The 15,565-nt window shown below is 40.7% G+C and overlaps 1 protein-coding gene across 1 annotated transcript in view; it reads left to right on the forward strand.

Annotated features, from left to right (window-relative positions):
- The window catches only part of LOC145394183 (uncharacterized), a 272,780-nt gene extending 260,060 nt beyond the window's left edge, over positions 1-12,720 (forward strand). The window contains exon 14 of the mRNA XM_080268165.1: positions 12,388-12,720. Within this exon, the coding sequence (XP_080124291.1) occupies positions 12,388-12,537 (150 nt within the window). The 3' untranslated portion in view covers positions 12,538-12,720. The remainder of the gene's footprint in view (positions 1-12,387) is intronic.
- The last annotated feature ends 2,845 nt before the right edge of the window (positions 12,721-15,565 follow it).

The raw sequence follows: 15,565 nt of genomic DNA on the forward strand, positions 1-15,565 counted from the left end.
TAAGATGATCCACTGGTATACATGGAGAGTAATGAGGAGGATGGATGGTGAACTTGTTGAACGAAAGGCAATGATAGACTACGTGTGTGTGGATGAACGAATGAGAAGACAAGTGTTGGATGCAAGAGTGTGGAGAGGGTGGGGGAATGGAGTCTCAGACCATCACTTAGTGATGGCCAAGGTAGAGCTGCAAAGAAAGTGGTTGAGGAGACGAAGGGGAAGACAGGAGGAAGCAACTCCTGTGAGAAGAGTGGAGAAATTGCAAGATAGTGAGAAAATGACAGAGTATAAGAGCATAGTGGAAGAAAGACTGGGAAGGTATGAGCTAGAGTAGATGAAAGGGGTGGAAGACGTATGTAAGATATTCACAGAAGAGATAGGCACAGTGTGTGAGGCGGTTTGTGGAGTGAGGAGGAGATGCAGGGGTGTGAAAGGGACAGCATGGTTGAATGATGAGGTGAAACGAGCTGTGGAACAAAAGAAGAAGGCATATAGTGAATGGTTAGCAAGTAGAGGTAGAGGAGAAGATGAGAGAGAGAGAAGAGAGAGGTATATGTGAGCAGGAGAAGGGAGGTTAAGAGACTGGTGAAGGAGAGTAAAAAGAAAGTGGATGAGGAGTTTGGGAGGAATCTGAGTGTGAAATGGAGGGAGAGTAAGAAATTGTTTTGGAAGGAGGTAAAGAAAGTAAGGCAGTGTGAAAGGGGAAATAGTAGGGGAGTGAAAGATAGGAATAATAGATTGTTGGTGGAGAAGAGAGAGAAACTGAGGAGATGGAAGGAGCACTTTGAGGATTTGTTGAATGTGGAGAGTGAGAACAGTGCGAGTATAAGTGGTTGGGGAATGGCTGGGAGAAGAAGAGATGAGAGGAGGGAGGAAGAGATCAGTAGGGCGGAAGTAGTGGAAGCGATGAAGAATATTAAGTTGGGAAAGGCCCCAGGAATTGATGGAGTGTGTGGTGAAATGCTTAGGTATGGTGGTGAGATTGTTGTGGAGTGGATATGGAAGTTATGTAGATTGGCTTGGGAAGAAGGAAGGGTTCCAGAGGACTGGAAATCAGGTATAATTGTTCCTTTATACAAAGGAAAAGGAGAGAGAGAAGTATGTGGTAACCATAGGGGTATTTGCCTACTTAGTGTGACTGGTAAAATATATGGTAGAATACTCATTGATAGGGTTAGGCATATGACAGAGGAGCTAGTTGGAGAAGAACAAGGGGGATTTAGGAAGGGAAAAGGGTGTGTAGATCAGATATTTGTTCTAAGATGTTTAGTGGAGAAGTATCTAGAGAAGGGAAGGAAAGTGTATGCTGCCTTCATGGACTTGGAGAAAGCTTATGACAGAATAGATAGGCAAGGTATGTGGAAGGTATTAAGAATATATGGAGTGGAGGGGAAATTGTTGAGTGCTGTGAAGAGTATGTATGAGGGAGCTAGGGTTACGGTGCAAGTGGATGGTGAGCTGAGTGAGTTCTTTGATCTCAATGTGGGACTGAAACAGGGTTGTGTGATGTCTCCATGGATGTTTAATATATACATGAATGGGGTTGTAAAGGAGGTGCAGGGTAGGGCAGTGGATGTGGGGGTGGCTCTAATGAATGAGGGTGAGATTTGGAAGCTTCCGGTGTTGCTGTTTGCTGATGATACAGTACTGTTGAGTGAAGATGAATGGGAGTTGCAAGGTTTGGTAAATGAATTTGGGACAGTGTGTAGGAGGAGGAATCTGAAAGTTAATGTAAACAAAAGTAAAGTTATGGTGTTTGAGAGGAATGAAGTCACAGAGTGTGCAGTGAGGTTGGATGGTGAGGATATGGAGAATGTGAGTGCATTCAAGTACTTGGGTAGTGTGATGAGTAAGGATGGAACTTTGGGGGATGAAGTGCGTGAAAGGGTACAGCAGGGAAGGAAGGTTGTTAGTACACTGAAAGCAGTGATGAGAAATAGGGAGGTGAGTATGGAAGTTAAGAAGTCACTGCATGATAGCATTGTGATCCCTACCCTGACGTATGGAAGCGAGGCATGGACCTTGCAAGAGGGGAACAAGTCAAGAGTGAGAGCAGTGGAAATGAGTTACTTGAGAGGAGCATGTGGAGTGACGTGGAGGGACAGGTTGACGAATGAAGAAGTGAAGGAACGCTGTGGGGTGGATGTGGATGTGGTTGAGAAGATTAGGAGAAATACACTGAGGTGGTTTGGACATGTGAAGAGAATGGAGAATGAAAGACTGACTAAGAGGGTGTATGTAGGTGAGGTGGAGGGAGGGAGAGGTAGACCGAGGATGAGGTGGAGGGATGGAGTTGAGAGGTATATGAGGGAGGGGGGGGTGAGTTGGGGGGAGGGTAGTCAAATGGTGGGTGACAGAGCGACTTGGAGGCGTTTTATCTGCGGCGACCCTTTTGCGGGATTAGGGCGTCGGGCTATAGATAGATAGATAGATAGATAGAAATGAATACACAAGAATACGTAGAGAAGAAGAAAGGAATTTTGAAAAAGGTATAATAAACAAATGCAAGGATGAACCCAAACTGTTTTATAGATTTGTTAATGGCAAACTGAAACAAAAGGAAGGAATCACCAAACTGAAAGTAAAAGGAGAGGTCTATAAAGATGCAGCAATGCAAGCTAAAATAATGAACAAATGTTTCCAATTGGTTTTCACTAATGAAAAAGAGTTTATGGAAGGGGAGGGTGTGATTAGAAATGTACCGGTGATAAAAGATATAAAAGTGGAGGTACAGGAAGTGTATAAATTACTGGAAACTCAAGATGTAAGGAAAGCCCAAGGACCTGATGGAATTTCTAATTGGGTACTGAAGGAATGCAGAGAACAATTGGCGGATAAAATTCACAGTTTAATCGTGTGTTCTCTGGAAGAGGGGAAAGTGCCACAAGAATGGAAGAGGGCAAATGTGGTACCAATTTTTAAGGGTGGAAACAGGGAAGAACCCCTGAATTATAGACCAGTGTCTCTAACCAGCATGGTTGCAAAATTGTGCGAGAGAATCCTGAAAGACAGATGGATAAAATATCTAGAAGAGATGAATATTTTGGCTGAATGTCAGTTTGGATTCAGAAGTGGAAGGTCATGTGTTTCTAACTTAAGCTTTTACTCTAGAGCGATTGATGTGGTACAGGAGAGAGATGGTTGGGTGGATTGTGTGTACTTAGACTTAGAGAAGGCCTTTGACAAGGTACCTCATAAGAGACTAATGTGGAAACTAGAATATATAGGAGGACTGAAGGGGAAACTTTTGGAATGGATGAGAGACTTTTTGAGAGACAGACAAATGAGGACAGTAATAAAGGATAGGATGTCTGGATGGAGGGAAGTAACAAGTGGAGTCCCTCAAGGCTCGGTGTTGGTGCCAGTAATGTTCCTGACTTACGTAAATGATATGGTAGATGGAGTGAACAGTTATGCAAGTCTGTTTGCTGATGATGTAAAGATCTTGAGGAAGGTAGCGGTTGAGGCGGATTTTAAAATGCTGCAGGAGGATTTGGATATGATACATGATTGGAGCCGGATGTGGGAAATGAAATTTAATGTAAAGAAATGTAAAATATTGGAAATGGGTAAAAGTACCAGGAGCCCATCACAGAATTATTTGTTGGGTAATGAATTAATCACAAAAATGAAAGAAGAGAAAGATTTGGGAGTGCTGGTCGAAGATAGTTTGTCACCAGAAAAGCACATTAACAAGATAGTTGGAGAGACTTATAAACTCTTGACTAACATAAGAGTAGCATTTCATTATATGGATGAGATGATGAAAAAATTAATAGTAGCCATGATCCGCCCCAGGTTAGAATATGCAGCGGTAATGTGGTCCCCACACAAAAAGAAAGATATAAACAAGATTGAGAGAATACGAAGAACAGCAACCAAGATGGTCCCCAGTCTGGCAGACCTGTCATACAGAGAGAGGCTGGAAAAGCTGGATTTGCCTTGCTTAGAGGAAAGGAGAAAGAGGGGAGACATGATTGCAGTGTTCAGGACCATGGTGGGAGTAGATAAAATTGACAAAGAAGATCTGTTTTTTATGGGATAAGAGAGTAACAAGAGGACACGGAATGAAATTGAAAAAAACAAGCTGCTTGAAGGATATCAAGAAATATAGCTTTCCTTACAGACTTATAGACTTATGGAATAGCCTGGACAAAGAGATCGTCCAGTCTAAAAACTTAAACGAGTTTAAAGCTAAATTTTACTTATTGAGAAGCAGCGATGGAAACCCACGAGCATAGCACATTCCGTGTATATCACAATTAGGTATATTAGGTAAATACTTAAATATTTGGAAAGACTTAGACGAAGAGGTGGTGCGTGAGAAAAACATTCATGTGTGTAAAGGTAGACTTGATAAATGTGGATTTGGAGACAGGACAACACGAGCATTGCTCAATTCCTGTATACTACAAATAGGTAAATACACACACACACACACACACACACACACACACACACACACACACACAATATATATATATATATATATATATATATATATATATATGATAGAAGAGTTGAGAGGTAGGGTGAGACTGGAGTGTATTGGTGTTGTGATGAGGAGAAGTGGATTGAAAATAGTGGAAACAATTGGATTTCAACTCACAGCTCTTGTACCATCAAAAGTAAACATTAAGCCTAAGTGTCGTTGATGACACACTGCCTGTGTAAACTTTCTGTACTGCCTGACTCACAGGTTCCTACCTGTCCTCCACAGTTCCTCGACAGGAAACTACTGTCTAGGTATTGTAGTTGTATCAAGTTTCATTCCGACCACAGTGAAATAATATTATGGTCCAAATATTCCACATGTTTTAGGTCAGGCATTTTACAATTTAAGACTGTAAATGGGATGTGGGATATGATCATATTTTTGGAAGATAATCATTGTTATAGCCTTAGTTCACACCAAAATGGTGTAGAAAATAAGCACTACAAAACTTATAAAACTCTCGGGTCATTGAGTAAAACAAACATTTTTGGTATTTAATTTTCATTGTTAATCAGCCAATTGCAGTTATCGAATAGTTTTTTCCTTACTGATTTACAGCACTAGTGATTCTCAACTCGTCCACTAAGTTCACTCCAACTCATGTAAGAACTATATTAGTTCATGTTTGAGTCCATGATTATCTTCCTTCACTGAGATTTGGGCAGTGGAAGTGGAGGATATTCATAGGCTCAAGATGTACAGGGATGAGAATGGTTAACTGGATGTGCATCTTTGAATGGCAGGCCTGGGGTGGCTAGGATTGCAAATGATGAAATAAGAGGAAGGATTGACTTAATGTATTAGTGATGTGATGAGAAGTTTGATGTAAATTGGATAAAAATTTAAAGTTGACCTTGACCTTTGATTTCTTGTTCTCAAGAATAATAGAGTTACTCCATGCATGACCATCACCTCTTCCATCAAATTTAGTTAACCCGCTGTGTGCTGGCCAAGTTGGGGCCCTCTTGGAGCCATGGTGCCGGCCAATTTTTGACCTCCCTCCTCACTTTTTTTTTTTTTTTTTTTTTTTTTTTTTTTGCTAGATAGGTTAGGAATGATGAGAAAACATGGAAAACAACCATAAAACTTTATGTATTCACAGAAGCCTAAAAGGCTAATTATGATGTCGATTCAGTCTCGATCGTCAGCTGAACAGTTCAGCCTGCCCGTGACACCTAATGAGTTGAGATAGAAGATTGGCATTTTCTTCTTGGGTAACTACCCCAAATGGCCCAGGCACACTCTTGGACGGTACACAGATGATGTGGGAACTGTCGCCAAGCAAAATGATTTGCAGGGGCATATTACGACATGTGAGTGAGTGCCATATATCAGGTAAATGTTCATAATTTTGGAGTTAGTATTTTACACATGTAATAGAGTGTTTGCATTGTCTTTGTCATCATCATCAACTGGTGAATTACTTTCACCATCAATGAAGACCATCAGGAGACTGTCAGTCTCACGTTGGGAAAGACCTCGGTGCAGCATGATGCTTACTCACCCACTCACAGTCAAAGTAAGACTGAGGAGATGGCTACCCAAGCAGCCTGGGGGAGGCACGGGTGAGTCATAGTGTTGTTACCAGCCCTACAGAGGTGCGGGACTATGCCTACCAAAAATCTTCCGCCAAATTTGAATTTTCGACTTATGGCGAATTTTTCAATTGCAGACCGTATATTTACGGCTGTGGCACACGGCGGGTTAAAATAGGATAAAAACAGTTCTTTTAGCAAACATATACATGTGTCGTACCTTTTTTAAATCTTTCCCTGTGACCTTTACTTTTGGCTGATTGTTCTCCAAATTGAATCACTTCATGGTTGCTGTTACCTCAACCCTTGCCCAAGCTTGTTTAAACAGATAATAGGGTCTTAGTTAAATTTGCAAGGTCATTGTTTGACTTAGCCCTGTGACTGTGACCTCTTGTTCCAAAAAACATTGTTTCTTCATGGGCTGTCTCTCAACCCTTCTACCAAGTTTGGTTAAAGTCAAAAAAACTTATGAGACACAGAAAGATAAAGACGAACAGACACATATGCATAAGTCAGTCAGAGCATAATACTGTACCCACTCTCTCTCTCTCTCTCTCTCTCTCCAGACACCATAATCTTGTAAGGGGTGGTTGTATGTCTTTGAATTAGTGGTTTTACAGGGAGGGGCATTAACCCTCTGCCAACCCACTTGTTGACATGTAAGGAACACATGTGGGTTGGTTATATGGTTACCACACAGCATTGTAATTGGTTTCCTGGCATACAGGAGACCATTAGGCTTGTCACTCAATGTAAATTTCACCTGAAAAGGAAAGAAGGGTAATAAAATGAGACAGGAAAGATGGGGGAAATAGGAAAAGAGAAGGCAGACGCAGAGAAAGAGGGATGAAAGTGAAGGAAGAAGTAAGCAGCACTACATCATGTAAAAATTCCATATCCTAAAATGTGGGATATGGGGGAATAAGTGAGTAGATGATTTAAAGAAAGAGGAGTGACTATAGGATGACCTGTTACCAGGAAAATCAATAGAGAAGATCACTGGATAGTCATATAGACTGATGACCAAGAAGAATGTGGCTATCAGTTATATGGATGAGTTAAGGGTGATAACTGTACCCATGATAAGGCCAAGACTAGAATATGTGGCAGTGGTAGAGTTGCCACATTTAAAAAAACTCTTAAAAAACTAAAGTAGGTACAGAGAATAACCACAAGGATGATCCCAAGTTTGAGGGAGTTGTCCTATGGAAGAAATTTTAAAAAGCTGAAATTACCGTCCCTGAGTAAGAGAAGTTAGAGGAGATTATATTAACATGCTTAGAGTTAGAAGCCTGGGAGAATTGGATAGAGGTGCTCAGTATTTCAAAGATGATGGAAGGAGACAGTAACATGAATATGTATAAGTTGACAAAGAAAAGATGCCTAAATGACATTGAAATAATTAGTTTCCAAAATGGAAGTGCTGTGTAGATATTTGGAACAGCTTTTGAGTATGAGTGCAAACATCCATGCATTAAAAAATATAAACTAGATAACTGCACATATGGAGACAGGATGACATGAGCTTAGACGGAATCCTCTAGGTACTACCTAAATACGGATAGTTGTTTTTAATTAAATAAATAGACATCTTATCAGATACTTGAACATTGATTACATACTGGATTTGGCAAGTAGTTCACAATTCATATAATAAAAGATGCAGTTTTTCCTCAGCGCATGACTTATTGCCGTCTGCCTGGAGTGTTGTCTGCTGCTGCGGACACATAACATAACTGCACATTCATTTAGAGGGTAGAATTCTGTCATTATTCTTTTATTAGGCCACAGAAGTGTCAAAGTAATCAGCAATAGGACACACAGAAAGACTTAGCAGTCATCAAAATCATGAACAGCAGCAGCATCATAAAGGCATATCAGCATTTTTTATAATATCCCTGGGGGTAGGGTTTTTTTTTCAAGAATACTCCCCCCGGTATCCCTGCTTGTCATAAAAGGCGACTAAAAGGGTTGGTGGAGGGTTAGTGCCCCTCCCCGGAAAACAACTAACTAAAAAGACAAACAATAAGCCTCGGACAAGGACTGACCAAAAGATGACGACCAAGGACCGGACAAAGGACATGGTAATCTGAACGTGGAATGTAAGGGGAGCGAATGATGAGGTGAAAGAGAGAGAGATTGTCCAGGTGCTTGAGAGTGCAAAAGTTGATGTATGCAGAATAACTGAAATGAAATGGAGAGGTGAGAGTGTGAGAGAATGGGAGTATGAATGGGGTATATGTGCAGGAGTAGGTGAGAAGGAGAGGGCAAAAGTAGGAGTATGTATAGTTGTGAGTAAAAGATGGAAGAAGAGCATAAGAGAGTATGGATCAGTTGGGTCAAGGATTGTGTGGGTAAGATTGAAAGTTGGAATACAAATGTGGGCGATTGTGTGTGTGTATGCGCCAACGCAAGATCGTACAAGCAGAGTGAGAGAAGAGTTCTGGACAAATGTGGAAGTGTGCATGGAAAAGTTTGGAAGGAATGAGAGAGTGTTTTTGATCAGTGAAATGAATGGTAACGTAGGGAATGTAATGGCAGTGCGTTAGTGGACATTTATGCTGGGAGGGGGTTGGTGATAGCCAGTACCTCTTCAGACACAAAATGATCCACAGGTATACATGGTGAGTGATGAGAAGGGTGGGTGGTGAACTGAATGAAAGGAAGGCAATGATTGATTATGTGTGTGTGGATGAAAGGATGCGAAAATGTGTAATGGATGCAAGAGCTTATAGAGGTTGGGGGAGTGGACTTTCTGACCACTACTTGGTGGTGGCCAGAATCAAGGTCCATGTAGGATGGAGAAATAGAAGAAGGGAAGGATGGGAAGAAAGAGTATTTGTAAGGAGAGTGGAAAGGTCACAAGAGGATGAGAAAAAGGCAGAGTATAAGAGAGAAGTGGAGGAACGATTGGGTAAACACGAATTGGAGCAGATGGGGGACGTGGAAGGTGTGTGCAAGATTTTACAGAAGAAATATGTGCAGCATGTGATGTGGTGTGTGGGATGAAGAGAAGACGGAGGGGTGCGCAAGGAACAGCATGGTGGAATGAAGAGGTGAGACAGGCTGTGGCACAAAAGAAGAAAGCATACAATGAATGGATGAGAAATAGGGGCGTGGAAGAAGTTGAGAGACGGAAGAGAGAGCTATATGTAGAAAGAAAGAGAGAGGTGAAAAGATTAGTAAGAGAGAGTAAGAAGGGAGTGGATGAGGAATTTGGAAGGAATTTGAGTGTAAAGTTGAGGGACTCTAAGAAAATGTTCTGGAAAGAGGTGAAAAGAGTAAGACAGGGTGGAAGTGAAGTTAGCAGGGGAGTGAAGGATAAAAATGGTAGATTACTAGGGGAGAAGGAAGAAAAAGTGAGCAGATGGAGAAAACACTTTAAGGAATTGTTGAACACAGAGGATGGAAATAATGCGAGTATAAGTGGCTGGGGAATGGCTGGGAGAAGGAGGGAGGTGAGAAGACAGGAAGAAATCAGTAGGATAGAAGTTGTGTAAGCAATGAAGAAAGTTAAATTAGGCAAAGCCCCAGGAATTGGTGGCGTGTGCGGTGAAATGCTGAAGTATGGGGGAGAGATAGTAGTAGAATGGATGTGGAAAATGTGCATATTGGCCTGGGAGGAAGGTTGAGTCCCGGAGGATTGGAGGTCGGGTATAATTATTCCCTTGTACAAAGGAAAATGGGAAAAAGAAGTGTGTGGTAATCACAGGGGCATTTGTCTTCTTAGTATAATAGGAAAAGTGTATGGTAGGATACTTATTGACAGAGAGAAAGAACAGAGGAATTAGTGGGAGAAGAACAGGGAGGCTTTAGGAAGGGAAGAGATTGTGTAGATCAGATATTCATTCTTAGATCTTTAGTGGAAAAGTTTCTAGAGAAAGGAAAGAAGTTGTATGTGGCTTTCATGGATTTGGAGAAAGCATATGGCAGGGTGGATAGACAAGGATTGTGAAAAGTATTAAGAATATATGGAGTAGATGGGAAGTTGTTGAATGCTGTGAAGAGTATGAATGATGGTGCGAAGGCTGCAGTGCGTGTGGATGGTGAACTGAGTGAATTTTTCTCTTTGAAGGTTGGGTTGAAACAAGGATGTGTCATGTCTCCATGGTTGTTCAATCTGTACATGGATGGGGTAATAAAAGAGGTACAAGGTAGGGTAGTGGATGTTGGAGTGGCCCTGGTGAGAGAGGGTAGTGTTTGGAAACTCCCTGTACTGTTGTTTGCAGATGATACTGTGTTGTTGAGTGAAGATGAAGGAGAGCTGCAAGGCTTGGTGGATGAGTTTGGGAGAGTGTGTAAGAAACGGAATCTAAAGGTGAATGTAGGGAAGAGTAAAGTGATGGTCTTTGAGAGTGTGAAGTCAGTGAATGTATAGCGAGGTTGGAGGTGTGGAATTGGAAAATGTGAGTACGTTTAAGTACTTGGGTAGTGTGATGAGTAAGGATGGAGGTTTGGAGGGTGAAGTGCTTGAATGGGTAAAGCAGGGAAGAAAGGTTGCTGGTTCCTTGAAAGCAGTGGTAAGAAGCAGGGAAGTGAGCATGGAAGTGAGAAAGTTACTACATGACAGTATTGTGATACCAACTCTAACGTATGGAAGTGAAGCTTGGACATTGTTGGAAGGACACAAGTCAAGAGTGAGAGCAGTGGAAATGAGTTAGTTAAGAGGAGCCTGTGGAGTCACATGGAGAGACAGGCTGACAAATGAGGATATAAAGGAGCGTTGTTGCATGGATGTGGATGTGATAGGAAGCTTTAGGAGGAATACACTTAGGCGGTTTGGCCATGTGGAGAGGATGGAGGGTGAGAGACTGACGAAGAGAGTGTATGTGAGTGAGGTGGAGGGGGGGAGAGGGAGGTGGAGGCTGAGGATGAGATGGAGGGATGGGGTGGAGAGGTATATGAGAGAGGGGGGGTGTGAGTTGGGAGCGGGGCAGTGAAATGGCAGGGGACAGGGCGACATGGAGGCGATTTGTTTGTGGCCACCCTGAATGGGATTGAGGCGTCTGGCAATAGATAGATAGATAGAAATTGGATTGGGCAGTGGATGTTGGAGTAGCCCTAATGAGGGAGGGCAGTGTGTGGAAACTCCCTGTACTGTTGTTTGCAGATGATACTGTATTGTTAAGTGAAGAAAAATGGAGCTGCAAGGCTTGGCGAATGAGTTTGGGAGAGTGTGTAAGAAACGGAATCTAAAGGCGAATGTAGGGAAGAGTAAAGTTATGGTCTTTGAGAAAAATGAAATCACTGAATGTACACTGATGTTGGATGAGGAGGAAATAGAAAATATTAGTGCATTTAAATACTTGGCTAGTGTGATGAGTAAGGATGGAAAATTAGAAGGTGAAGTGGTTGAAAAGATACAACAAGGAAGAAAGGTTGCTGGTTCTTTGAAAGCAGTGATAAGAAACAGGGAAGTGAGCATGGAAGTGAGAAAGTTTCTGCATGACAGTATTGTGATAACAACTCTAATGTGTGGAAGTGAAGCTTGGACCTTGTTGGAGGGACACAAGTCAAGAGTGAGAGCAGAGGAAATTAGTTATTTGAGAGGAGCATGTGGGGTCACATGGAGAGACAGACTGACAAATGAGGAAGTGAAGGAGCTTTGTGGTGTGGATGTGGATGTGATAGGAAGTGTTAGAAGAAACACACTGAGGTGATTTGGCCATGTGGAGAGGATGGAGAACGAGAGACTGACAAAGTGAGTGTATGTGAGTGAGGTGGAGGGGGGGAGAGGGAGGGGGAGGCTGAGGATGAGGTGGAGGGATGGCGTGGAGAGGTATATGAGAGAGGGGAGTGTGAGCTGAGAGCAGGGCAGTGAAATGGCAGGGGACAGGGTGATATGGAGGTGATTTGTTTGTGAACACCCCTTACGGGATTAAGGCGTCTTGCAATAGATAGATAGATAGATAGATCAATCTGGAATCATATAAGTGCAGAAATTGGCCATATACAGTATTAGAGCAGCAAACAAGGTCACACACAGCACTACTTCATTTCCACCATATTTTTTACTAAGCGCCGGAATTAAGTAGGATCCAGCAACAAACAAAGCACAAAAAGATGAGAACTATCAGGCTAACCAGTGAAATTGGGCACAGAAAAGATGAATATTGTATGTGTTGAGAAATGTTAATAAAACTATGTATAAATCCCTCAGCCCTTTTTTAGATGGGAAAAAATGGATATTGTGATTAAAAGAATAATTTGATCAATAAAATTAACAGTAGGAATGTCATTCTGTTAAGTTGTGGCAAAGCTCAAGACCTGTACATAACATACTTTATATTACTCTGCTGTAAAATGTATTTTCATAAGTTTATCAGGTGGTATTGTACAATAAATCTATTGTTTCAGGTATCATCATTCCTAGCCATTGCAACAGCCAAGCAGGTGCTAATGCAGTACGAGCCTGGCTTGCTGGAAGAATATGGTGGGCCAGTTCGCCTCAACCCCACATGGGCCAAAAGTTTCCTTAAACGCATTGGTCTCCACCAAATGGCATAATGTGTCTGTGATCAGTAGTGTACCTCACGAGGTTATATTCTTCATTTTCAGAGATCTCAGTGTTTTTACTGTATTATATTGATTATATATAAGATGGCTATTGAGTACTTATAACATTTGTTGAATACTGTATATATATATATATATATATAGGTAAATATTTAAGACGACCCTGTTAGCACCTTCTGCCCCCAAACTTTTATTTTTTTTTTATTTTATTTTTTTTAATAGCTAATTCCAGACAGTTGTATTTAGCGTGGAAAAAATTTCCTTGGGCTCAAGGGGTTAATAGTGTTAGGGAAAAAATATTTGGTAAGCAGTTATCACTAAAATTACCTGACAAGCACTACCTCTTACTGCTACCTCTGTTTTAGCTGTCCAAAGTGATTGATGCCACATCTGGTAGGTATTGCCAGAATGTCTTTAAGTAATAGTATGATATCCATGTTTTCAGCATGCATTTTATCAAGGAAACTTATCACGGTACTGAACCTGAGAAGTTTCACAGTGCCGTGCTTGAGTTTTTAATATACAGTATGAGTAAAGGACACACTGATACAGTAATTCCTCAGTTAACATGCATGCACTTAAGACATAATTCACAGTGAAGCTGTTAATAAAACTTGGGAATATTATTCATATAAATGCACAATATTTTTCATTGCTAAGCATTTAGGATGAGAATTGAATGGTATGAGTTCATATAACTCACATTAGCATTTATCTTCAGTAGTTTCCATGTTTGTAAATTCTGAACATAATAAATACTGTACAAACAGAAGAATGCCTCACTATAAACCAGGTCTGTTTTGATACATCTTTGCTGGCCTTCAATACTGTATGTTTTATTAGTATTTTGGGATTATAATTATTCATGCTGAACATAATCTTCATTTAAAGTGATTTGCACTTAAACAGTAGTTTCTAAGGAGACATCAGTAATGTTGAGTGAGGAATTACTAGGCTTTATATGAAATTAATTGTGAAGCATCTCAGGAACTTCGAAAAAGCTGATCACCTCGTGGTCTTATGTGGGTTTTTTAATGTAGAGTTTGATTATTTATATTACAGTAAAATTATCAGTGTAAAATTTATGTCTTTCTTCTGTTGCTTGCTTGAAGTGAACCAAGGGAATGTATTGCCGAAGCTTTAATTTCTGTCATGATGTATGACATTATTGTAGTTGGCTGTTTATGTTCTGGTATTATCAGCACATCCATTTATAACTGGAACTGTGGGAATTTCATACCAATAAACCATTTGCCAGTCAGGGGCATAGCTTGAAATTTAAAAATGGGGTGGCTGTCTAATTTTGGGGTGGCCCAAGAAGAACTCTAGGAGGGTCCAGGGGTACAGTATATCCATGAAGGTTGAATGATCAGGCATATTTCAGGGATAACCAGTACTGGTACCACCCTGGCCACCCTTCGGGTTGTGCCACTGCTGCCAGTAAACAAAGGAAACTGATGGAAGGGAAGGATTCAGTGTAAGTAGGTGCCAGTTTGGGAAATTGATGAGAAAAAACAAAGAAAGAATAGGTCCAGTATAGATGGGTTCATTTTTCCATCACTGAGCTAACAGTATATTTTACAGTAAATGTTAAAAAAAGAAATGCAGATTGTTGATCACCTGTGTATACATTCATCATCAAAAGTACAGTATGGATTACTGGTAACTATTTTCAACATAGAATATGTAATTTAAAATTCAGTGATGTATGGAATCGAAGGAGTGCGTGTGGGATGTTGGGTTACCTTGAGAGACATGAATGAACGAGAAGATTGGTCTGGAGGTTGATATTTGGGAATTTAAAGAAATTCTGAGGTAATTTGTCAATATGGACGAAATGAGAGTGAGAGACTAACTAGGAGAGGAGAGTGTATGGGTGGCATTGTGAGTGACTTTGGAGATTTAATAACATCTCATCCTTAGCAGTTTGTTCTGCACCTTACACCTTTATTATCCTCTCATATGTAATTGACACAAATAATCCATCCATCCATCATCTACTGTAATCCTACATTGCCCCATGAGGAGCCAAGGAGCCCCGGGGCTTTGACATATTCAAACAATTACATCTAAGAGAATGCTGAAGTGTAATATGCAAAACAGTATCACTAAACAGGTGGCATAAAGCCTCCTATTTCTACTAGAATACAGCCGTATGAAAGTAAGACGGTTGGAAGGAGAAAGGGAGACCAAGAACAAGATGGAAAGGTAAGATGCAAGAGTGTGTAGGGGAGGTTTTATGGGAAAAAGGAGTCATTATTGTGCAGATATAAGCACCTGGAGGACCTTTTGTTGAGGCCAGATAAATGCATCAGGCACTAGGTAGATAAGTATATAGATAAGGAATGTGTGAAAGTACTGTTTATTTTTTTCAGCAGGAGTTAATTCACTGACATAGACCTTAACCACTTCATTCTGATGATGTATATTGTTGCTTGCTGATGATGATTTATTCAGTTAAGGAGAGACTTTTTCAACTGAAATGTGTAGACACAGTTTTCATTAACCCATTCAGTATAAGAGTCTCCCAGGTTGAAGAAAATTATGTGGAGGTAACAGGAATAAATTGCAAAAATATGTTACTGTTTTGAGAGTTATAGATCTGGCACACCAGCAGGAGCTGTTTGATTCTTTAGCCATTAGAGGTTTTATACAGATAATGAGTACTTTCAGAACATCACCATCATTATCATCATAATGATGATACAGTAAAAGTAATAAAGTCTGCCATCCTCAGAACCAACACCATATTAGACTAATGGATATGCCTGACTGTTAGGATGTACTGTACCTCTAATCCCACACATGTAAATACAGTAAAAGTCCTGTAATCCGAATGGCAGGGGACCGAGGGTCTTTCGGACTTTTTTTTTTTTTTTTTTTTTTTAACTATTGGGAGGGGCCTTTGAAAACATTAGAAATATATACATGATCATTAAATAAACACTTAAAGTGATATGGGTTATTGTTATACTCACCGGAAATGCATAGAAGTGTAGCTGAATAGTTGCGGGCAGGT

The sequence above is a fragment of the Coenobita brevimanus genome, chromosome 26 (genome assembly GCF_032717465.1).
Source record: "Coenobita brevimanus isolate Jiangsu-jjx chromosome 26, ASM3271746v2, whole genome shotgun sequence".
In the NCBI taxonomy this organism is placed as follows: Eukaryota; Metazoa; Arthropoda; class Malacostraca; order Decapoda; family Coenobitidae; genus Coenobita; species Coenobita brevimanus.